Here is a 24,898-nt window from a genome sequence, read left to right on the forward strand (position 1 = left end):
CCACTGCCATGTATCCTATGGGGAAAAAGTAAAAGAGTGCTACTAAATAGGCTTTTTGATCAAATATAGTACAGCCTTGTAGACTCTTACACTGATATCTGTATATAAGAGGCAGTACAGTCTTGTGAAGAACTGGGATTCACAGGTAGTCCCACTGTTTTAGAGCCAATATAGGCTACAGCTTTGTCTGGTTAGCAGCTTCAGAGGGACGATTTGAAGATATCAGCAACCATTTTAGTTTGAGTAAGACCTCTCTTGTGCTGAGGGCATGGATGCCATTCAGATGCTGGGTACATGAAATGGGGTCAGCTGTAAAATTAAAAATAAGTACTTTGTGGGATGTGCTTTCTGGTATCGTTGGGAAAACAAAAAAATGACATGTAGGTGTATGGAGGGAACACTTATTTATAGCAGGTCCCTTTGTGGTAGGTGTGTGTGTTTCATACTCGCGGGGTTCAAAATGATCAGATTATGAGTTACGACCAAGAAATATTTTTCTGTGTCTTATGATTTGACAAGCATCATGTTATAGAATCACAGAATGGCTTGGGATGGGACAGACCTCAAGGATTATCATCATCTCTTTCTGATTCCCGTTTAGTTTTGTAAGTTAGTAAAGCCAGAGGAATAGGTTTTCAGAATAACTACAAAAAAATAAAAATCCATATGTTGCTTTCAGCTGGAGCAAGAAGGTTCCCAGCACGAAGATCTGGGAAGTGACACAGTATTTTCAAGGCACTATGACTAGAACAAGCTAAAAATGCTAAGATGGTGTTAAAGAATTTGTCCAACAGCTAAGATTATTTTTCTCAATACTTAGGGCTAACCAGATACTTTCTACACTGCTAGAGGAAAAATTAATGGAAAAAATAATCCAGATTTCAGAAACCATAACTTTATAGTGCATGCACATTCTGAATGTATTTGCTGAATAAGTATTAGCAGCTAAGTCTGAAAAATGTTTTAGAGAATGCAAGAGACAGGCTGAGCTCTCAGTAAAGACTGCATTGTGTTACAGGAACCAGTGCTTGTGATGCATTCAGAGTTGATGGCAGTTGCATAAGTTAGGGGTAAACAGAACCTTTTCTTTTGTCCTTAAGAGTTTATCATGTATAGGAAAGTAGGAATGCTACAAAGACTTGATATTCCGAGTTCTTATTCCATTTTCTTAGACGTTTCAGAAAGTGAAAGCAAAGCAAACAGGATTCATATGCTGTGAATGGAATTGTACCCAGAGTTATAATACTTTCCCTGTCTGTTAAGTTCTTACACAGTGAGGATTCTCCCTCCTGCTCCTCATGCCATGTCAGGTTGCTGCCTTAAATCCTGCCTTAGGAGGGGCTGCTTCTGAGCTCGTAAGAAAGCTGTGCAGGAGCTGGGTGCCAATGAGCCTCAGCTCATTACATCCCCGTGTATTTTGAGCAGCAGAGATACAGTGTAAGCTTTCCCTACATGACTACCCGAGGACGTTCTGCTGCGATGTGCAGATAGCAAATCTGCTCGTGCAGCCGGCAGGCTCTGCAGGACTCCCAGCATGTACAGCTGAGTGATAGGAGGCAGAACTTGGTGCTCTGCAGAGGGGTGCGGGACTGCTGATGGGAACCGACATGGGCAAAACCCACCACAGCACATACAGGAGAAAGCATTTAAACCAGTTTGCACTCACCCTTCTCTGTGAGCTTCTCCTTTCTCTAGCTCCTGTATGACACCCAACAACACTTTGATGGTTTCCTGACTCGAGCTGATCAAATTTTCCATCATCTGAAGCTGCGCTTTCAAGTCCACAACTTCCGTGTGAGGCACGATTTGTTGGCATTCCTCGCTCAGGGCGACGGCAGCCTGGCAGGGCTGCGCAGCCTCCATGGGCGCCGCGTTCACCTGCAGGCCCCGCTCGCTACATTCGCTGGCCCGGCACTGCGCCTGCGGCGGGCAGGCGGCCGCATCTCCCGCCTGGCCCTGCACGCCATTCACATGCACGGTCCTCTTTTTGTCCTCCTCGCCCGCCGGGCACAGCGACCAGTCGGGCTCGGGCTGCGAGGCGTCCGGGCCGCCGGCCGGCAGGTAGACGGTGGCCACTTCTGTCTTAAACACCCTCCCGTGGAGGGGCTGGCCCGGCTCCTCGGCTCCCGGCTTGCCCTTGCCGGGCTCGGCCGCGTTGAGGAGGCTGCAGCCGTGCAGCTCAGCGCCCTGCCAGGTCCAGGCTGCGCCAGGCCCCGTGCTTGCCCGCTCGCCCACGTGGGAGATGAACTCGGCCGTCTGCAGGCTGCCGGCCTTCTTGCCCCACTGACTGCCGTCCTCCGAGCTCCTGCTGTCCTTTTCCTTAATGTCTATCAGGAAGCCGTTGTTTTCACTCTTAAAGGTGTCAACGGCCGAGGCGCTTTTAATGATATTCCCTTTTTTCCGGTCCAGAGGAAAGGTCTGGTAGCACTTCTTGAGATCGGGGGATGTCTGAACTCCTGTGCTCTTGGTGACGTTGGGGATGGACCTCCGGGCCGGCACCGTCATGTATTTGCGATACGCCGTCTTGTAGGAAACGGGCTTGGCTTCTCTTTTGTCTGTATCCTGGGTGGTGGAGAGCTGCTTGTCCCGCTGCTCGTTCTGGGCCTCGCAGATATCCTTAAATCTCACCTGCAGGGCTTTGTTGCGTTTCTTTATCTGCCGGTTGGGATCCAGTGCATATTTCATCTCCAAAGCGAGCGAAGCTGCGGGCTCAACTTCGCTTTCCGAGGTGGTGAGTAAGCATTTGCTGGGCTCCTTACTCACCATGATGCCTGCATTAAAAACAGTTTGAAAAGAAAAGCCTTGTGTTACAACACAAATAGCAGTTACTCACAAAGCTTGCAAGATGTGAGCTGTGTCCCCGTGTTCTGACTGAAATGACCGGCACCCTCAACCCTTTTAGCTCCATTCCCTTAATTAAGTCCCAGGTTTTCACATTAGATGTTGGTTGTTTGCTAGAAGTGTTGAACTGGCATTGCTTTTTACAGTATGCTCGCTTACAAGGTGAGTTGTTCTCGGTTCCTCTGTGTAATACATCTGCGTCCTTGCGAGGGGGTTCTTTAATTTCTCATTCCAGTTGTCACTCTCTGGATTTTCTTTAAGTCTACCTCATAGCTAAACCTACAGTCTGGGTGTAGATGAATTATCAGCAAGCGGTTGGTATTGCTGCATGCGTAAACTTTGTGATCTCAGGAAGTTGGTGGAAGAAGACAGCAGTGTGTAAATTAATTTTGCTTCAAATGCAAACCAACCCACTTTAACCAGAAGCGCTACTATACCTTTATAACAGAGCTTCTTATCCCCAGAGATCCTAAAGCACTAAAAAGTAAGAAAAAAGCAACAAAAAAAACCCTGTGATGAGTCACAGCAATGACTTAATCTTCTATTGAAATATGAGCACCTCCTCAAGGATGAAAAGATGTCAACTGCTTAACACAGCACAGAGCAAAAAAAACCCACCAGCTCTATCTCTGCACAGATCATGTGGGATCTGTAGTAACTGGATGGTTAAGACCTCGTTTTTACACTTCATTTGAGGTTGTCATTTTTAGTCTCCTATTGCACAAATTCCTCCCTAACTCTGAAATTTACTGAATTAGCAAATTCTCACTTAATCCAGGATTTCTGCACATATCTCCTATTTCAACACTGATGTGCCTTCGGAGGGACCCAGACTAAAATATAAAATGAGTATAGGGACTTTCAGGTATGGTGTATCTGAAATACACTTTTGATTAAAATTCTTCAACTTGAAGAGTTAATTGCCACAATGGGATATGCTTTACAAAATTAGCTCTCGAGTGAATCCTTATGACTAGGCTATATTAGTTTTAATTTAAGAAAACATAATAGAGAGGCCATTTTCAATGGTAAATTGAATGTTGATGGTTTCTTTTTTTGTTTGTTTTAAAGTAATTGTAACCCTAGGAGTTACTAAGACATGCGAGAATGCGTGGCAGACAACCTGCATACTGCAAGGTTGGGCTTCTGGGCTATCTAATTGCCTGCAAAAGTTTCCAGCAAACGTGTCATTAGTTAAAGATCATCATTTTGCTCCCCCAGTTCAAGCCATTTGCAAACAAGTGCTATTCTGTGTGGTTGCCTTTTTCTACCTAATTTGTCACATTCAGGTAGCAGTGAGTGAGAAGTGCTCCTTTCAAGGGGAGGTTTCTGTCTAAATCTGCGTGAGGCAGAAGAAAGTCCTTAAAGAGAACAAAAAGGGAGAAAATTCTGAATGCAGGCATTCAAATAATGGGATCTTAGATTGCTATATGTGAGTTTTCAAACCAAATATATACATATGTGTAAGCATAATACATGATACCAGCGTGACCAAGCCCCTCCTGTTACGGGATTGTAAAGTGGAACTGCTGGAGGGACGCCTAAAGATGAAACCGAAGCTGAATATGGTGTCACAGTGGTCTTCTACTTTGTGCCAGGGTATCTGAGTGTGAGGTCAGCTATCCCTGTGCCTGCAATAAATGATATACAAAGATGGAGACGTTTTTGCAGGAAAAAAAGTGAACTACATAGGAATATTAGGAATTTTCTGTTCCAGCTGAGGGTACAGTTGTGCTGTATGTAGAATGTTAGTATCCAATACTAAGTGTTTAGGGGCCTCTTAATTGTATTATATTTGCAGAAGTTACTACATTGATGTTTGAAGTTATACCCCTATTTGACACATGTTCTGTATACAGAATCCCATTGGTTCAAATCTTCCAAAGGCAGTGATGGTAGAAATATGTCCACCTGTCTACCTAAAGGTGAGAGCTTAGAATTCTTTACTGAATATTGAAGTGCTCAGTAAGATATACAGCTGTACAGCCATCGGCCTGCCATTTTGCGGTCCTGGATAGGATGTGTTGTAAAAGCTGGTGTTAAAACTCTGCAACTTCATAAACATAGAACTATTGGAAGCAAGTCCTCTGAAACTCTCCTAGATCTGGTAAATCAATGAATTTGCCCCCAAAATGAATAACAGCAATGCAAGAACCACAGTATCCAGTAGTTGTTTGGTGACTTTTTGCACTGTTAAGATATTTTACAAAATATGATGTAGAAAGATGTGAAATACTTATGAAATAGAGGAATTACGACTGAAAAGAGGACGCATTTTTACCTATAGAAGAAGCTTACAAAAATTGGTTGTTAGATCTGGAAGTCGCTTCCAGCAGACATCACTTAAGATACCTTAAAGTAATCAGCATCCCTGGAGTAGTGGTTTTGCTGGCACTTTGCTAGTGGATCCTACTGTAAAATAACACTCAATTTATTGTAAAGTACTGGCTTGATATCTTATTAGTACGCATCCAAACTGTCTCCATTTTCAGATTATTTGGGACACTACATTACCCCTTCATCTTGGTGGATCCCTGGGTCTGTTTGGAATGACTTAACAGGCAGAATTAATGGAGTCTCTAGCTCAGACAAAACCAGGAGTCTGGTGATATTCTACAGAATAGAAATAGATAAACAGGGCACTCTATTCGTGCTGCAGTTCATTTTAAGCATGCCTTCAACAGCCAATAATTGACTCTTCAAAATCTTGTTTCTCTTTCTCAGTAGCACAGGCCTGATTGATTTAGCTAATCTAGAGCTCTAGTATCTTGGACTAATAATTTCATCAATATCTGTGACTAAGAATTACAGCAACCAAAAGAACTACATTTTTGCTCAGTTCTGTGTCTGTCTCCAAGGTGAACTGCATGCGCTCATTGGAAAGCAAAACGACCGAGCAAAGAGTTGATTTTGAGTTGGTTATTTAACACAGGAACGTTTATATAATACTTTTTGTTGTTGTTGTTTCATTGATGTTTTGGACAAGGTGCTGGCTTCAATCTTGGTTTACTTAGACAATACAATGTACTTTTTAGGGAGTCACGTTTAATCATCCCACTTGTATTTGCAATCACATGGTGCTGGAGGTCTGCCTTCTTTCCACTAAACATAGTACCAAAATTCATGTTGATTTCATGGGGAACAGGAAGATGCCATAGGCATGTTGACCTGCCCAGACCTGGACCTGGTCTGGTAAATGGGAAAAGGAAATCTCAGTATCATTTGTTTCCTTTCCTCCATTTATCTGTATATCTTTCCTACATTTATCTGTAATCCTGCTGCTCGTTTCTCAACGTGGTGTATGCAGGAGTACAAGGACTCCACGGATAAAATGGGCAATTGTAAAATGTGCTACAGGCTGCATGGTTTTTTGGTTACTTTGGGAAATTACTGAGATGGAGATTCAGGATCTGTATAAGTATGGCAGAGTTGATGGCTGACTCTGTCACCAGCCTCAGGAAAGCTTTGGATTTGCATCCCAGTTGCAGATGCCAACAGAGAGAACACATTTATACTATTTGTCTATACTTACTCTAAACAAACCCTGATTGCGTGACACAATTTGCAAAGCAAAATATTTAATAATCACAGAGCTTATTTTTCAGTTTTTAGCCTGGATTTGTTTATAAATTCCTGGTTGATTACACCTAAGCAGGGTTCCCTTATGTTTGAAAATGGAAGTAAACTATTAAATGATAGTAATAAAATGGTACACAGAGAAGCCTTAAGCTTGCACAGAATCTTCAGGGTAAGTCATGGAAACCACGTTCTTTGTTCAGCTAAATAAATGCCTCCCTTTCTACCCTTCATGTAAGACACTGCCTAGGTTTCCTCCTCAAGTTATTTGGTGCAATGGGTTCCCAGCAGTATGTATTAATTAACAGTGTGGACTTAAACTTCCCAATTTCCAAATGCAGCTGACAAGCAGAGATGCCAATCTGTGTGTTTTCAGGCCCCATAAAGGCACTGGAGATGTAGCTGTGAACTTCTGTGCAGACATGAGCAGCACAAAGGTGTCTGTGGATGTGGTTGGTGTTGTGGTGGATGTATTTAATAGCTTAAAGAAAAAAACAACTCGGGGGATTGCAAATGATTGGGCTTTACTGTGTATAGGAAAGGTCATTAGTGATATGCAGCTTGTTCTGGCTTCTGAAGGCTCTACTTCCTCATGGGAAATCCTGCCCTGCATACTGTCCTTATGCATCATTGTAAAATTTAATAATATATATTTGTTTTTCAAAAATGATTTTACAAGTTGTCTTTTAAGTATACACGTGGTCTCTATTTCCATCATTAAAATGGACATCAGAAAGAAACTCTGATTGACTGCCTGTGACTACAACACAAGATGGAAGCCTACTTTCTTGGTAGATTCTGAATGTACCTTTGTGTAGACCGGTGATGGCAAGATACTGTACATGTAATCAGAATACTGATGGTATGTTTTTGTTTCTCCCACTGTCAGACATGACTTTCACCTATGTATTGGGAAATACTAATCATCTTAGCCATTGATTAATTAGTAGCTGTTGGCAGAAACTTTTTCCACACTATTTACAGAGGTTTAATACGCAGGTATGAGGATGAAATGTGACTTGCAGATACATTGAAGGCCTGACCCATTTTTGTGGTTTAAACAGTACCGATGGCTATTAGGGAAAAAACCACTACGCCTTATGACATAGAAAACTGACGTGGTAGAGCAGTCTGTCTTCCTTTTATCAGAATTGTTCATGTAGAATAATAGAGTTAGCAGTGCTGGTAAATGTCAAACTAATATTTTTTTTAAACTCTGTTCTGAACCCCTTAAGCATTGAACTTGCATTTTCTCTCTTGAACTTCCTTAGTCATTGCTCAGTGCTGAATTCGTTCTTACTGCTGCGTTCAGATATCCTGTGTTTTATCAAGCAGAGGGCAAACTGCCGTAGCCAGATAATCTTCCTGTTTTGAGAAGTTTGTACCACTTCAATGAATTACAGAGCATTACCACCAGTTGCCTAACTGGGGTTTTTCACTCTGGAAGATGCTTTGAGATTGTCTTCCTACATTAATGATGAGAGACCTGTGGTAGCTGTGATGGCTGTTAGCGCAAGCTCCAGAAACAAGCAGGCAGATGGGCTCTGATTTTTGCAGGTCTGTTCCAACTGAACCGTTCTATCTATCGATCATCTCGTTTCAGTGATGACATGTGACTGCTTCTTAATTGCCTCCAAAGTCTTCCTTTGGTGTAAGTAGGATCGTGTGGCATTTGATTTTCCCTTTTTTTCTCCCACCCGTCGGTAGGCGCTGTACGAAGTATAAAAACAATATCCTACCTAATGGCTGAAATGGACTGTAAATGCCTTTAAATGCTCTTGTGAGCTTTAGTTTTACAGCTAAGGGGCTACAAATAAAATATATGATATAAGAAGCCTGTGGAATTTCAGATAGAAAAGTTACATAGAGCAGGATAAACTATTTAAAATTCCCTGACAAAACAGTTTCTCTGAATGCACAAACTGATGTTTGTTCTCTCCTACAATTTTGATGTCTGCTACGTGTTCAGAGGACAGTTTGTTAGTAATCCTTGCTTTTTGATGCTTCCTATGTTATTACATGCACAAGATCGAGTTATCTGTCCACGGTGATAAAATCCTGTACAATAAGATGTACAGGATTTTCCCCTAAGATGTTTGTGCAGTGAATATTAATGCTAATAGATTTGCACTTACGTAATACAGACCCCTGTGGTTTTAGTTAATAACTATTTACTTCATATTGGAACAAATTCAATGTCAAAAGATGTTCCCTGTCAATTCACAGCATTCATAGAGTTGTTACAATATCAAACATTTGCTAGAATTTACTGTACTGGAAAGAATCACAGTGCTATTACAAGAATTATGCTTATTTTTCTTTATGTATTATGCAGCTATTGCTACTATAAAAATCTGGGGAAAGGTTTATTAGCATTATTTTGCCATGTAAATCCGTGCCACTCTTCCAGCATTACAGCTGATATTCGTAGTACAAGGATGTTGCTGAGGATGTGTTGCTAGGAGAATTGCAAATAGTTCTGCTTATACTGTAGTGTCTTCCAGGAGTCCAAAAGCCAGTGTGCTCTCACTGCAAGGCTTTTTCATTTCTATGGCAGTTTCTGTTCAATAATTTAAGCAGCAAGCTCTTAAAACAGGAACTTAAGGACAGTTCCTTATCTGCATTATTGTTTAATACAAACCTTTAATTGTTCTCAGTAAACATCGGTAGTTTTTGTGGGTGTTCAGAGGAAAAAAAAAAAAAGATAAAATGCATCAAATGATGACAGGAAAAAGCAGTTCTGTTCCTCAGCCTCAGCCCACGGGTTTGCCAAATGGTCAGACCTCCAGAGAGAGCCATCTGGGCCCAGGGCGCTGGGAACGCCTCGGCTGCAAGCATCGACACCAAATACAGTTTGTCTCCCTTCTCATCCTAGCTTTTCAAATGTTGTTGGGCAGATAAAGATGGGAAGAGAGAAGCAGATTCCAGCTCTGTTCTTGAGCCTTACGTCCTCCCTTCTGCAGGATGAGGGTTGGGTGCCACGCGATGGGAACCTCACTGCAGGGCAGATCAGTTGTGTAGGCTGTGCTCCAGCCTGCTACGAATGGGAGATGACAGACAGAGGTCAGCAGTTGCAAGGCATCAGAACACTGCCAGCTCTTTCTGCTTGGATTATAGTTACATGCAGATAGGTGTAAGGAGGGTGTGAAGCAGGGCTGGAGGATGTGGTTGGGTAATTTAGGGCTAAAACCTGACATCTTTAGCAGGGCGTTAATTGATGAATAACATCCGTCTAGGAGATTTGCACTTGCACTCCAGTGCTGTCACTGGGAAATACATGCCATGTAATTTTCACCTTCTCGAGCAGGACACTTGCGAGCAGCTTTTAGTTTCAAGCAGGTTCTGGTTCTGGCTTTGCTGCAGCTGTAAATTGTTAGCGTGCAGTTAGAGCTGAGTGTGCTGACGGTGGGAAAGGAGAGAGGGACACAAATCAGTCTGACTTCTGCAGCAGGAAAGGATGGTGCAAAAATGAACACTGGCTACCTGAAGAGTGATGCTTAATTGCTGTGCTGTGTAAATTTTCTTTCCTGAAAGCTGGTTCTACAATGTTTCTGAAATAACTTGAGGGAAGAGCTCAACTCTGATGTGAGGTGAAGCTGTGTTAAATTCAAACGTGAATTGCAAAAGCCTCAAATCTCAGAGTCTCAAATTCTCATTGCACATGAGCAATGTGGAACGAGTGGAGCCTGTGGGCAGCACAGGTGTTCCAGATCACAAGAAAAACTGATTTTGGTTCGATATGGGGAGAACTGGATGGAGAATGAAGGGGAAAACAATGTGAGCATGCGTGGATGGTGTGGAGATGTAAATTGCCTCCAGGCTTCGTGAACCTGTGAGACAACGTGGAGGAAGAGCTTTCAAAACATTCTGGTGTTGTAGGATGGGTTATTTGTGGTACGGACGATGAGGAAGTGCATTAAAATAATAATTAAAGACCCTCTTAGGGATATTTATATGGCCCCTTTGTCAGCTTGAGTTATATACTCTGCTCATCTGGAATGTGGGATTGCGGCTGTGAAGCCCCCTATTATTAATCGGAATTGCCTGAGTAACGCTCTAGGCACCAGAATTGCCTCCTAGTCAGATAATTTGCATCATATTTATCGGGGCTTTGTGTGTTTTTATACTCACACAAAGTGTGAATGCAGGAATATAACACATTTTTCTCACCAGCTCGCGCAGCTAGGACTGCTAAGACACAGATTCACCTTGAATGGAGAAACTTAGGCCCAGCTTATAGAAGGGATCGGTGTTCTTGGTGTTAACAGGCAGTTCAAGCATAATTTCTTGCTGAATTACTTTCTTCAGCATTGGGATGTTTTGTCTGTTCCTTTGTCAACTCTCAGAGATACTGCAGTATTTTATTTCCTGATGGCTTCGATACACAAAAATGTATTAAAGCGATCCACAACTCAAATGTCTTTACTTGCAGCTCTCTCCTCATATCTGACTGTATTTGCAGAAAAGAATAATGAATGTAACAACAAAATGGGCACGAACAACCAATTACTAATGATTGGAAGGAGACTGGGCTTGCTGTAAATGTTTCTTATTTACATATAAATCACAAATGCTATTGATTTGATTGAATTCTCTCTTCTTCCTTCTTTTCCCAAGGAGAGCCGAAGCTAACAAGCCCCAAACCACTTTCCATATTCTAACTTCACAACGCAGCCCTGAACCTACAAACCTGCTTACTTAGTTTTATATTAAGCAGGATGGAGGCTCTTGTTTAAATATTTTTTAAGTCACACCATGGTTCAAACATGAGGGGCTTGGTTGGGTTGCAGCTCTGACCTCATGGACTCCATCAAGAGCAGCTCAGGTGTGAGCGCTCCTCCCTGATGCGCTTTGGTGGCAGCTCTGTGCTCTGCCTGTTGTTAACTGCTGACTCTTCCTCTCTCCACACCACACCACACAGGCTCCCCTGCCTTTGCTTTTGTTGGCAAAACTGTTTAGTTTTATAACAATGTGCCGCAGCAATCATGGATGGGCAAAAATAACAGGAGCTGCTTGCTTCTCTTCCCCGTGGATAGCGGGAACATGAGTTCAAGCTGGGATTCAGTCCGTAGTGTTTCAGTGCCAATAACAAGGAATCACTGCACCAGGGCAAATGGAAGTAAATGCACACAGAGGATAAAGACCTCAGGTCTTTGGTAAATTGACTGCAGAAGTTATGTGCATTTGTGTTCTTGGGTCACCATCTGACTGCAGTTTCTTCTAACTCGTTCAATGGAACTGGAGTTTGTTAGGAGGGGATTTTAGGAACCAGGCTGGAGTGGCTCTGCAGGAGTAGCTTTATTCAGGACTCCTGTATTGACAGTGAATACCAAAGTCTCATTTCATATACAGCTTGTCCACTCTCAGCCATACAGTTAAATCCCTGACAGCATATAACTGGTTACAGATGGGCTGCTCCAGCTCAGTTTTGGTGGCTGCAGCGTCAGAGATGCACATCGAGGTGGCATTACAGAGATGTTTAATGCAGCGTGGGCTGAGTTTGAGGCCATTGCTAGAAAACTCTCCAGATCTGGGAGCTGGGCATGTGATGGAACCTCAGCACCTCCTCATAAGGACAAGAATCTCCTCTTGTAATGAGAGTTTAAGAAGTTCAGATCCGCATCCAAGTGCTGCAACACTTGGAGGCCTCCAGAGCCAGGGCTTTTACATTCATCCCGTGTTGTTCAGGCAGTGAAAACGGCCCGTATTCCCTTCTATGCTTCTGTATTTAAATCATGGATTTGGCTGCAGTAATTATTGTTGGACTACAATCAGCCCATGCCCTTTTGCCACTGATAGAAAAAAAAAAAGTAGGTAAAGAGGAGGACATCACAAGCAGCAGATGCAACACTGCGTTGTCACTGTTACAACATATACCTTTATGGGACTGCTATTCCTGTATGTAACTTTGACTTAAGGCAGAGGGCATTGCAAATCTGCAAACAAGTGGAACTGCTCTGAGGTGTGACGGGATCATCCAGCAGAGAACCTATTTTCTGCCTGAAAGTAGTAGCCTTGGAGTCAATTGACTTCAAAGCGGTGATGTGCCACTAAAACAGGAGAATGCTCTGATCATCTTTTGTGCAGTCAATAATCGTTTAAGACTGACTGTTGGTACCCAGGGAGTCGCACCTGTGTACATCCATAGGTTACTGTACAGCATTGTTCTGAGCAGAATAAAAGCAAACTCTACTTCTCAGAAGGCTGAATGTGGAACTCCCACCGCGTTCACCACACTGAGGTGTTTTTTTTTTACTTAAAATGTTTGCTGTCTCATTTCCTTCAAGCCTACTGGATCTAAAAAGATAGACAAGATGTAAGTTAGTGCTGTGCTGTAAAACAGGTACAGATTGGTTGCTAACGTGTTTTTTAATCCTGCATAGATTTTCAGCAGTGCTTCAAATAGTGGCTGTCACAAGGCGTGAAACAACACCTTTTCAATATCTGATTTAAGCAAGCTTTCTTTGTGTGTCATTTCCCCAAGCACTGTGAATGTTGTGACTGTACATCCCAAGTTCTCCCTGCCAAGTTGACTGTGGCTGTGCGAGGAGCTGCCGTGCGATACGCAGCTCCGTTGCTCTGCAGAGGTATCCTTACACTTAGCACAGCTTAGCTTTTGGCAAGCTGGTAGGTTTCCCCAGCTCTCGCTCCCCCATCGGCCACAGCACAGAGTTTGGTTGCTCTGAAATTCTCCAGCACAGGATAAACAAAACATTAACGTCTCCCTGTGTCGTTTGTGGGTCTCTGGCAGCAGAAGTGTTGTGCTGACCAGTAGTGTTCAGTCCCTGGTAGTGCACACCAGGAGCCGGCTCACACGCTGGGTTGCTGCTTGTGCAGGCTCTGGGGCTCTCAGCTCGACTCTCCTTACACGTTCATCTGCATCAGTTTAGCTGCTCATCTGCCTCCAAATTTATTACGAATGCTCTGCATCTGTGATACAAACAAGATTTCTGACACTGAAATAGTTAACTGGGAAAGAAATGCAGCGGTGATCTTAGGAGCTACTTGTTTGTGTGCTTCATTAGTGGGAAGGGTGCAGTGCTGTCCCTTGGTAAGTGACTGAGCCACGGTGCTGCTCCCTGCTGCCTTTTGGTTCTGTCTGCGTGCGGTCAGGCTGGGGAAAGGCACTGCTTTCACTCCAGATTACAAACATTTGGAGCATCCTCTTAAAATATATTCGGCAGTAATAATTACGGAGCCCTAAAGAACACATCTCCCATCAAGGGCATTGTGATGTCCTTACCAACAGGAAGAAAAAAAAAAAAGCTTATTTAGTGTCAGCCTTCTCCAGTGAGCTCATTCTGGGCAGCAGTATGCTTTAAATGCAGTGCAACAGCACCTTAAACTCGAGGGCGGTAATTTTATTTTACAGCTGCTCATTAGGAGCACTCAGATTAGCAATGTACATCATGTATTTCCACTGAAGCCAAGGACTGTGCCACCACTGTATGGAACAGGGCTGTGGGTGACAAAGTAGTGATGTCTGGGCTCCGACAGATCTCCATCCGAGCTGCTCGTGCGCACTGGTAATGCCAGAACAAAATGCAGCTTTTAACTTGCACCTGCTTTTTGGACTTGGGGAACAGAATTGCTGTAGTGAGAGGAAGGCAGAGGCATGCTGGTAGGACACCCCTCGGCCTCTCCTGGGGAATGTGCTCCTTCTCCTCCACACCGGTTGTTTCTACTAGAGGTGTTTGTTTGCAGTGTTGCATTAAATGCAGCGCATGGCTCGGATGGTGACAGCCATGTGATTTCAGCGAGGAGTTCTTCATCCAGCAGCGAGATTTTAACCTTGATATATACAGCACTGCTGTCAGCACTGTGATTACGGGCAGTAATCGCCAGCGTACACTTAAGCAGAGGGATGAATCTCCTTTCTATTAGGCATGACTCGTTTTGTCTTTTCTCACTACTTTCCAATGTTTCATAGAAAAATATAATGCTGCTCAGGGGTGGGAAAATCAGCTCCGTGCAAACTTCCTGACCACAGACCTCAGGAGCAGAACCCTCCCCGCAGCAGCTGAGCCCCCCAAGGTCAAACCCAGCGCTCCACCACCTCCACATCCCACGGCAGCGCTGGGGCCCGTGGCCAGGCCCTGGGGGACGGCAGTGCGAGCTTCAAGCTGCGCTCTCCGCATCCCCGCTGCTCCGCGTCCCCCTGCCGCCTCCCCACCGCCCTGTGCAGCCTGCACCCCTCGCTGCTCGGAGCTCCTGACCTCGATGCTCGGCGTCCCGTCTGCCCGCTGCGTTTCCACCCCGTCTCCCATCGAGCGGTGCTGGTGACGGGGGCTCGGAGCGTTAAGAGCACGTTCCCGGGCGAGGAGCTGCCTCCCAGCACTGCTCGCCCGCAGAACGGTGGCCTTGAGGCGAGGCGGTTTTGGGGCCGATTTGCCCCGAAGTGCCACACCGCAAGTTGGGCGCTGCGCGAGGATCTCTCGGCGCCGAGCGAAGGAGCGGCGGCAGCTCCTCGCGACCCTTCCTAGGCTGGGCTCCGCGCTCCGCGCCCGCACGGCGCCGTGCCGCCGGCTCTCTCTGCTGTTTCCCGGCGGAAAGCGGCGGTGCGGGCACGCACGGTGCGCATCTTCCCTTCTCCGCCGTGAAAGTTGGAGCGCGCAGCGGCTGCCAGGCGGCTCCGGATTGCGTAACGGCGGAGCTCCGCGCTCAGCCTCGGAAGTTTCCCCCATAGAAACGGGGACGCGCGGCGCCCGCAGCGCTCCCCGGGCTCGGGGCAGCCCACGCCGGGCGCCGTTCCGCGGCGGGTCCCTTACCTCGTGCTCCTCACTGCCGGGCGCGGGTCTGGGCGCTCGCTGGGCGCCGCATCTCCCTCCGGGCGCCGGGGCGGGCTGGCGGCGAGAAGCAGCGCGGCTGGGGCCGCAGGCTGCCCCCGGCTGGCCGCGCTCCGCCCGCCCCGAGCGGCTCTCGGTACCGCTCAGCTGCGGCCGCCGGAGCGCTCGCTAGAGGCAGCCGCCGCCGCCGCGCTCTCGCCCGCTGCCCTCATCGGAGCCCGGCGCTGCGTTGCGGAGACGGGGCTCGGGGGGGGGGGCCGCTCCGGCAGGTGCCCGCGGCGGCGGCGGGGGAACTTGTTGAGCGGGACCGCGGTGCGCCCGGCCGGGCTGCGCGGGGCTGAGCGGCAGGAGGGAGGGAAGGAAGGAGGGAGGGAGGAGCCGGGGGCCGGGCCGGCAGCGGGGAGCCACCTCGGAACGGGGAGGAGGGAGGGAGAAGGGAGGAGGGAGCGGAGCGGGGGGCGATGGGCGGTGGGGACGGGGTTGCGCTCGGAAATCCGTAATTGGGGCCGGATTCGACGGTGACGGATGGGGTTGGGAGCAGCGTGCGCTGCCTCCCTGGTTGGCTGTGTACGCCGTATTTCGTTGCGCTCCTCGGCCGAGAGCGCCGGGGAGACGCGGGTCTGCCGCTGTGCCCGTGGGGCCTCGGGGGCTGGGAGGATGCGCGGGGGCTTCTGAGTGCTTTCATACGGCGGATAAAAGGGGTACGAGCTGAAGGTAATCGCGACAGGGTTCTTACAACTTCACTCCCATCTCCCTCTCAAACCACACTATTGCTTTGCAGAGGCCTTAGCAGAGACACGAGAAAAACGTGTTAAAAGGAAAGGGGTCAGGTGCACGAAGGCAGGCCTGCCTGTCAGCAGATGCCACAGCAGTCCCCCAGCCTAGGCAGCAGCCCTCTGCCCTTTCCCTTCTGGAACACCCCCATAGCACTGCTGTTCCCCAGGTGCTGCTTTTGTCTCCTTTTAGCACAGCATGAACCTCAGAGCCCGATGAGGCGGTGCAGCCACGCAGTGCGATGCAGCAGAAGCACTGGCTCAAGTCCTGGACATCTTTTTAGAGTTAATTAACTGGAGCAGACCATTGCACCAGCGAGCTCACACTGCTGCTGCTGTAGCTCTGTATTTGTGCCAGCTCTGCTATCTCTGCACAGGGACAGAACCCAGCAGTGGGTGCAGAAATCCTTGCGGCCCCATTTGTCACGTAAATATCAGTGTGGAGGTGGATTCACAGAAATCCTTGCCTCTTAAATCAGGATTTAGCTGCTCAGTGCTGGAGCAGAGGGAGGTATAACACACCACGCAGTCAGCAGAGGGCAGTTCTGCTGCTCTCCTTATCCTCTACCTGCCCCGGTGCTCCCTGGACCTCCTCCTTCTGTGCCTCAGCTCTGCAAGTTTACAGCTCTGCAGCCACACCACAGGGCTCGGAGCTCATAGCATGGCAAAGATTGCAGTTTGGGATCTCTCTGGGTTTCTCAAAGGAAATCTTATCGTGAAGAGACAGGTGGGAAGATCTTCAATGCCAGCTTGCTTGAAAGAGCAACCAACACCGTGCTTTTTGGTTTCTGTTTTCATCAGCACTGATACGCTTTATTCCAAGACCTCTGCAGGTTTCTTTACACTGAAATACAATTGGCTTTGACTGTAGCCAGTGTATAAGCTTGGGTAAAATTAAGTGGTGCGGTGACCACCTTCTAAATGCGTATGCTGTTTGGGCAGAAGAAATTGATCATCTCGAGCAGACAGTGTCACTTTTTCACCAGCTGGGCACGTGAGCAGTGCAGCCTGCATCCCACAGACCGGGACTGCTGGCTGAAAAAGCTGTGGCTGTGTAACCTTAGTGGCTGGAAGGGGAAAGCCCTCTGACAGAGGCAGCAGTTAAAAGAACATTATCATCTTCTCCACGATCACATTTAGAGGCTGTTGTGCCAGGGCTGGTTGTTCTTGCACAGCATTACACGTATGTCTCATTTATAAAGGTAGGCAACTGAATGACTTTTGTTCTTCCTGGTAGATTTTGTGAGAATCAGGAGGGTCTTTCCAGCTGCAGTTCATATTCCTGTTTGCTCTGTGCGTGTATGCTGCTTGCACTGTTGGTGTGAAGCATTGCTACGTTGTACCCGGCTTCCAATTAATCATGCTTTGTGAAAAATGACGTGATTCCCTGATTATCATGCTCCGCGTCACTGTAGGTGTGTATAGAAGTAAAGATGTTGGCAAAATGGAGATGCTTCATCATCCCATTTGCCAATTTTTCAGCCTTTAAAAGATGCTGAGTGCAACTGTGCTGTAATGAAAGGTGTCAACATTATTCTTGAAGAGGCAGAGGGAGTTCTGACTTCAAACTGTAAAGGCGCAAAGAGAAAAAAAGACAATTTATTACTATTCCTTAAAGTACAAATTCATTTTGTTTTAATGGAGCGCCCAATCTTCACATATTGCCTTTTTCTTCGGGCACTTGGCAGGAAGGAGTGAGTGCTTCCCAGGGCCCTGACGTGTGGCTGTGCTGGTGGAAGCCCCGTGTTGGATCAGGCTGTGTCTAGGAGCAGTAGGGTATGAATGTGGTGGTACCTCTGCTCAGATAGAGAACCACTGCAGGAAAGGGTCCTCTCTGCAGACACCCGAGGTCAGGCTGGATGGAGTTCTGAGCACTTGACTGAGCTATGAGCATCCCTGTTCATTGCAGGGGTTGGACCTGAAGCCTTTAAAGATTTCAGCACGTGCCCTTTTGGCTGCCAGCAGTTGGAGCAGAGGCTCCGTGTGCTCATTCCAGCTGCACAGGTTTTGTCTGGTGAGAAGCAGGAGGACTGCTCACTGCGAGCACTTTGAGCAGGTGCTTCGTATGATTATGCTCTGCTAGAACATGCAGGACATGCAGTGCAGTGCTAAGATGTGATTTTCTGGAGTTCTTGTAGTTCTTGTCTGTCCTTGAGAAAATGAGCTCGAACCCAGCTCAGGGAGAAGTGAGAGAGGGCAGCCTCAGTTATCTGCCAGGTGTTTCAGCTGCCACCAGCATGAAAAAGGTGATCATCCACACCAAAGTCATTTTTAAAGCTAACGTTTGGACTTCCCTTAGAATAAATGTGCATCATACGCTGAGGTCCAGATCCTGGAAGAAGTTCAGAGTCCTATCAGAAGGGGAAAAGACAAAAATAATCTGGTGCCAAATGCACAAGTGTGTGACAGGAGAGCAGCTGCTGGCTCAGACTGAGGCTGCCACGGCCTGCTCCTTTCCTGCAGGACCTCCTTCTCCTGCATTTCTCCTCCCAATCATCCCATTTCACGTGGGACATTTTAGTGCTGGCTGTTGCTGAGGGTACCAGCCACGTGCTCTGGGTTCTGTCCGTGTGGAGCTGCCCATGATGGAGGGGATTCAGCCCTCCAGTGAGATAGTTGGCACTTCCTGGTGGTGTGGGTTTCAGTTGATTTGGTTTTGTTGGTTTGGATTTGTTGGATTTGTGAAACGTGAGCTTCTGTCTGCCTCTTGTAAATTAAGTAACTTTCATTAGAGGGTGCTAATTGCTGTGCTATTCCAAAACACGTCAGCCAGCTTACCAAGAGTACATCATCATTTGGGACTAGTTAATTTATCACAGGACCTTTCAGCCTTCTTTTTAGTTGAAAGATGGGTGAGTTTTGTTTGATTTGAGACAGGTAGGCACGAACAGTGTTTTGCCTTCTCACTCCGAGTCGTTTGGGACCAACGCTATCATTCCATCCTTGCGAAACCACGTGTGTTCATATCACCGAGGCTTCATCTGTGTGAAGGAGGTTGTTACTTCCATTCCTGTGTATGAGAGCTGTGATGTGTTCCATTCTGAACCCGTTATTTATTTATTTGCTTGAACCTGCCAGGGGAAGAAAAATAGAAGAGCATTAAATATGCTGCTCTCCTCCAGCTGAGGAGAATGCACACTTGGCTGGAATTTCAAGCAGGTCCTCATGCAGTCCCATCCTGAGAGGTGCTCTTTGCATTGAGGAAGAATATGGCTGTGATGACAAAGAAATAAGGTCTCTCAGAGCCTTCCAGTTTGGCAAAATTTGAGATATTTAATTGGGTGTCTTACTCTGGTATAACTTGTATTCCATGAGCTTGGACAATTCGATCTGAGACAGTGTTTATGTCGGTTCTTTATCTATGAAGCACAAGTAATTGCACATCTGTTAACTTAGAGGAACATTTTGAAGATAAAGGGGATTTAAGATTATAGTACCCATAATACCTGTGTGCAGCTGAAATATTAAATAGCTGATGAAGTGAACTGCTGTTTTTGGGTGTTGTGCTTGGAAAAGAAAAGTGCTGAGTAACATCATTAGCTCTGATGATAATTTCTGTACTTCCTTGGTGTAAATATGAGCAGGATTTGGACCCCTCTTAATTTCCCTTTGCACAAATCACTGGGAGAAAAGCACAACGGATCTCAGCATCTATAGCTCAGGTTTCAAGTTCAGGTTGCACGCTGTCTCATTAGGAATCCAAATTGCCATGGATGTTAGCTTATCCTTCACATGAAGAAGGAGGACCTCAATTTGTTGGGGCGGAAGGATTTTTTTTCACTGCGTTTGTCGTTCAGGAAAGTTACTGTCCAGTGTGTAGATGTTTGGGAGCAGGGGAGTAAACTGATGATTGGAAATCATAGAATCCCAGAATGGTTCGGGCTGCAAGGGACCTCAAGGATCATCCAGTCCCAACTCCCTGCTATGGGCAGGGACACCTCCCACTAGACCAGGTTGCTCAAACATACACTTAACTGAACAGAATTCCCTAAATAAAGCTTGGCAGAAAATGCCACGAAGGAAGGTTTGAACTTTGTTCTTTCACTACCATTAATCTTATGCTCTTGTGCTGAGATTACAAGAAAGGGTACATGATACAATCTGCTGTGCATCGTTTGCATTCATTAGCTCTGCCTCTGTTAGTGCATGAGAATGCAGATGCAACATTACACTTTTACAGCAGAAGAGGTCCAACAGTGGCAGTTCCTGGTTGCTTTCAAAGTCACGCCTCCACCATGACCCTGACAACACAGAGGACCCACTTCCAAACTCCTGAGATTATCAGATAGTCTCCTGTCGTATGTACGAGTTGCTGAACCACTACCTAATAAAGATGCACTCCATAGATGCAGCATTCTGCACTGATTGAGTTATCATGCAGCCTGTATGGTTGGGAAATAAATGAGGGTCTGGGAGACCGTGATGTATGATGCCCTAAATGCCTACATTTTGTTCATATTTGAAAGGCAGTTTAGCTCGTCGTCATTACTGATGATTTGTGCTTTTATAGGCCTTCCTTTTGCATTTCAGAAATCCTCTGTGCCCATCTGAATAATGAATCACCATCTTTGATTTGCTCTGTAAGAACAAATGTGAAATTATATTCTTATTAAGATGTCTTGAGAAACCGTAAGCGTGGGTGACATTTTCTAAAGGAGTTTCATGCCAAGTTTGCTAATATTTTGTTTTGTCTTGTTTATTTTATTATCTTTTCACATCGCGGGGATCTATCTCCAACTGCTTTATGGCAAAGGGAGAAATACTGCCCTGCTTAAAAAGAAAAAATATGGAAAGAAATCCTATCATACTTTTGATTGCTTTCAAACAAATGGCTTCAGATTTAAGCACCTAATGAAATCTGGAATGAGCTTGAATTCCATCTTAGAATTCAAGTTACCGACAAAAGGAAGGCAAATGTAACAAATAATGGGAATACTTTCATCTGCTTCATATTTGCTCTTTGGTGGAGCAATATATTATTTATACAACATTGATTTCATTAGAAGGCGGATTTGATGTAACTTTTCTGTCAAGCTGGAGACCCATTAAATGTTATAAGGTACTGTAAAATCTCAAGCCCTCAGTAAGGTTTTCTTGATTCAAATTTGCAGTAGTTCAATATTTCAATAAAGCATAAAAATACGCGCTTTTGCGTGCTTTTACATATTCCTTCAGCATCAGAAGCCCAGATAGAACCATAGAACCTTGGTGTTAATGCGTGGTGCTTAACAGAGAAAACGGGCTGAAATAAAGTGGATGGGAAATGGAAATCATACAAAATTATGCGAGGGAAGTAAAAGTGAGCAGTGCAAACAGTCTGAAGTAAATTGGGTGCTCCATTTCTGTTGGTTTCATGAGTCTAAAACAAAACTGCGTGTTTTGGCTGCGCTGTGCAGAAATGAACTCTGTAATACTGCCTCCGAAACCCATATGTGGGCACCAAAGTCTCAGTAGTTTTGATGCATGGCAAGGAGTAATGCCAGCGTTTGGAAGCAGACAGGAAGAAGCAGGTTGTGGTATCACAGGCACCCCACGCCTTGAAGTACATATGTGCAGTTAAAAGCTTCTCTGCTCTTATTTAATGAGGAGCACGTTGAAAAAAGGAGGAGAAAACTCAGGTCTAATGCTGTGAATTACGATGGCCACCCTAAAATTAAGAAAGAGCATGACTCAAATGGAAGAAAAGAGAATGTTGTAGCCCACCTGGTGCTCTGGGAATGCATAACTTCTGCAGGGTCTCCATGTGGCCCTTATGGTGCAGAACAAGGAGGTAAAGAGCAGAGAGCTATTCAGGAGGTGTTTAAACATTTCTTTCTTTATCTGCTATATATTTCTTAAAAACAGTAGTGTAAGTGTTCTTGGGATAACTAACCATGCAGGCTGCCATAGGAGCACGCAGTGTTTCAAAAGCAAACAATGTTTTCAGTCCAAAAACTTCTAGAAACTTCACTTTATTAATGCAGTATCTAATAGGAGCACGTCACATTTGAGGACTTTAAGAACTTGGAGGTGCTCAAGGCTGGGTTGGATGGGGCCCTGGGCAGCCTGGTCTGGCATTAGATATGGAGGTTGGTGGCCCTGTCGGCAGCAGGGAGGTTGAAGCTTGATGATCCTTGAGGTCCCTTCCATCCCAAACCGTTCTATGATTGTATGGTTATCTGATGATAAATATGGGAAGCTCGGTAATGATGCTAAATGAGCGTATGGTTGACAGCAGGGGCAAAGTGAGGTCCTTGTTAGTGCCAGTGGTGTGGCTCCTCCAATACAGCATAATAAAAGTGACTCTGTCCTTTATGAAAAATGGTCTCTAGGATACTACATTAAAAACCATTGAAAGTAGCACTATATTTTGATTCCCTTAAATTTTTAATCAAGTTCAGCACTTTAAATATTGATACTTAGCAACAGCTGAGGAGCTTGATAAGCACATGCTTTAAATTGGGGAGGTGTCAGCCAGTGCTGAGCCCTGTGCCCTCCTGGTGATGTGGGCTGGGTTGGTGGGGCAGGAGAAGCCCAGCCATGGGCTCAGCTGGTGACTGCAGGACAACACACAGAGATTGGTACTTTGGGAGTTGTTCTCTTAGAGATTCAGCTGTGCTGTGTTCCCATGGTTTGGAGCCTCTGAGGTTGTGTGTGTCTGAGGAGCTCAGATTTGCGTGTCAGCTGAAATGGGGAGAGGAATGTTGATAGGGGGAATCCTCCTGCAGAGCTGCAGCACCAGAAGCACAGGTTTGGTTGAAGCAGAGTGCTGGTGAGGCTCAGCAGCAAGGTGGGCAGATGCTGGAGATGCCGCTGGGCGCGTGCTGCAACAGCCAACAGCTACAGGATTTTTCATTTTCTTCAAGAGAACTCCAACAGGAGAGAATGTCAGTGTTAACCTGAGGGTAATTACTCCACGTTTCTTCTCTTCATACAACTTGGTGGAGACGAGGTCGCTTAAAATCTGAAGGTCTCAGTTGAAATGTTCTCCTAACATCTGAGAAAGCTCCTTTTCAGTAAGGCTGTGTGATGAAGGGAGCAGCAGGTTTTGCATTGTGCAAAGTGCCTGGGCCTGCCCTGCAGAGTGCTGCTGGGGGCTGGAGCAGAGGTGAGGCTGAGTCCCCTCATCACTTGCTCAGGAAGTCCTTTGTGTTTGTGCCTCTGAAATGTCTCAAAAGAGAGAAGCAGATTTTGTGCTTACTGTGATTCTTATAAAGCAGGCAATGTGTTTTTTGGTTTTTTTTTTTTGTAAAATACGTTGTAACTTTTAGTATTTGCATCTAGTTTGGGTTGGAAGGGATCTTAAACACTGCCTAGTTCCAGCCCTGCCACCGTCAGCAGAATAGTTTCAGTTGTATCATATACATTATACAGAAAGACATTTTAAGGTGGGTTTAAAAGCTGTACCTCCATATTACAGCATCTCCCCACTCTTCCTTTCTTTGCACTCTCATCGCCAGTGCTGCTACTCTCTGATGTCTGCATGACTTGTTTCCTATCAGCTTCAAGAGCTGTATCCAGGTTCTAATGATGCAAACCTTGTGGTTTGCGTGCCTCAGATTGTTTGAATCCCTCTTCTGCCCTTGTGATCCCTCCTTAGGATCTGTTCCTCCATCCGCTCCTCTTGTTGTGTCTGTTGTGCCTCCCTCCAGTTTTGAGGCTGTGTTCATTTACCAAAGTCGTCGTTCCTCCTCTGTGAGATGATGTTGATTCTTTGATTCACAGAACGTCACTGGAGCTTTATTTGTGAGCTAAGCTCTTACTGGGGAGGCTGAGCTAATGAGGTTTGCTTTGATGAGTATTTTTGTTACATCACGCCAATTAGAAGGTGACAGATAAGCTCTGTGGCAATTGATTACCTGGGGAAGGTCCTGGGGGCTGAGGGGCATGCCGAGCAGGTGGCAGTGCTGCCCCATCAGGAACAGGGTGATGGTCCCAGCCTGTGCTGTCCTTGTTCACAGTGTTTTAATTAAAGAGAGTTGAACTTAAAAATTTGCTTAAGAAGAAATGAAAACCTTTTAAAATTCTGGGTGTTGCAAGCAAAGATAACAAAGTGAAGATTCCTGCCTAGAGAACCGCCAGATATGGGGAAAAGCAAAAACTTTTGCCTGTTAATTTTTTTTCATTTAGTGGGGAGCAAAAAACGTTCTAATAATTCGCAGGGATGTGCAGAGTATTTTCCTTTTATTTATGTATATTTATCACTTAGTTCAAATTGTAAAAACACCAATTTTGTCCTTCTGGCTAATGACTTTGGGTATTGTTTGTGCTTTCTGCATGCAGAAACTGTCCATATACCCTATGGTCTATTCCCTGTAGGAATAAGCATCATCAGGTTTATTTTCTCAGCCCTGCAAGACATTTTGTCTGACTCTACTTTTCCTAAGACATAGCTATTCAAAACATACATCCTTAAATTTACCACCTCAATATATAATGAGTTGTATTCAGCCATTCCAGTCGGAGTTTCTTGGTGATTTCAAGACTTGCTTTTGCCAGATTGGAAGAGCGGGTGTGAATGTTGTAGGCTGTGCCATAAATCAGGATCAGTTCGCTTTTCTGCTGTGGCTTCATATATTCTGCCCCGAAAAGGAAGGAGTTCTATAGCCTGTATTATGAAGTTGCTTATGATGATATACCAGATTGAGTAGTGTTTTGAGTGGAACAAAATGGGTGTTTTCTTAACCTTAGCTTCCTGTAACTAGTTGTGGATAATTAGGATAAAATGGAGTTCAGATGCAGGAGTGAACATCTCTCCTCAGCGCAGCCTTCCTCCCCTCCCACAGCCCCACGGTCCGGCTGTGTTCAGGGCTGTTCCTTACAAAGAGATGAGCTAATCTGCTTTGTAATATTATTGTTATGCAAACTCTTGCATGATACAAGCTTTCTTAAGTAATCCAGTGTTCAGTAGGACTGCAGTTGGCAAGCTTCTGATTTGGGAAG

At 45.6% G+C, this 24,898-nt stretch overlaps 2 protein-coding genes across 4 annotated transcripts in view; one reads left to right on the plus strand and one right to left on the minus strand.

The window, feature by feature from the left end:
• Positions 1–15,254, minus strand: part of INSYN2A (inhibitory synaptic factor 2A) — a 40,188-nt gene extending 24,934 nt beyond the window's left edge. Inside the window, 2 exon segments of the mRNA XM_042863550.1 lie at positions 1,667–2,771; positions 15,186–15,254. Of these exon segments, the coding sequence (XP_042719484.1) occupies positions 1,667–2,766 (1,100 nt within the window). The 5' untranslated portion in view covers positions 2,767–2,771; positions 15,186–15,254.
• Positions 1–24,898, plus strand: part of DOCK1 (dedicator of cytokinesis 1) — a 273,200-nt gene that overhangs the window by 116,766 nt on the left and 131,536 nt on the right. The window lies entirely within an intron of this gene.

The sequence above is a fragment of the Lagopus leucura genome, unplaced genomic scaffold (genome assembly GCF_019238085.1).
Source record: "Lagopus leucura isolate 7727_CA_CO unplaced genomic scaffold, USGS_WTPT01 Super-Scaffold_741, whole genome shotgun sequence".
Taxonomy (NCBI): domain Eukaryota; kingdom Metazoa; phylum Chordata; class Aves; order Galliformes; family Phasianidae; genus Lagopus; species Lagopus leucura.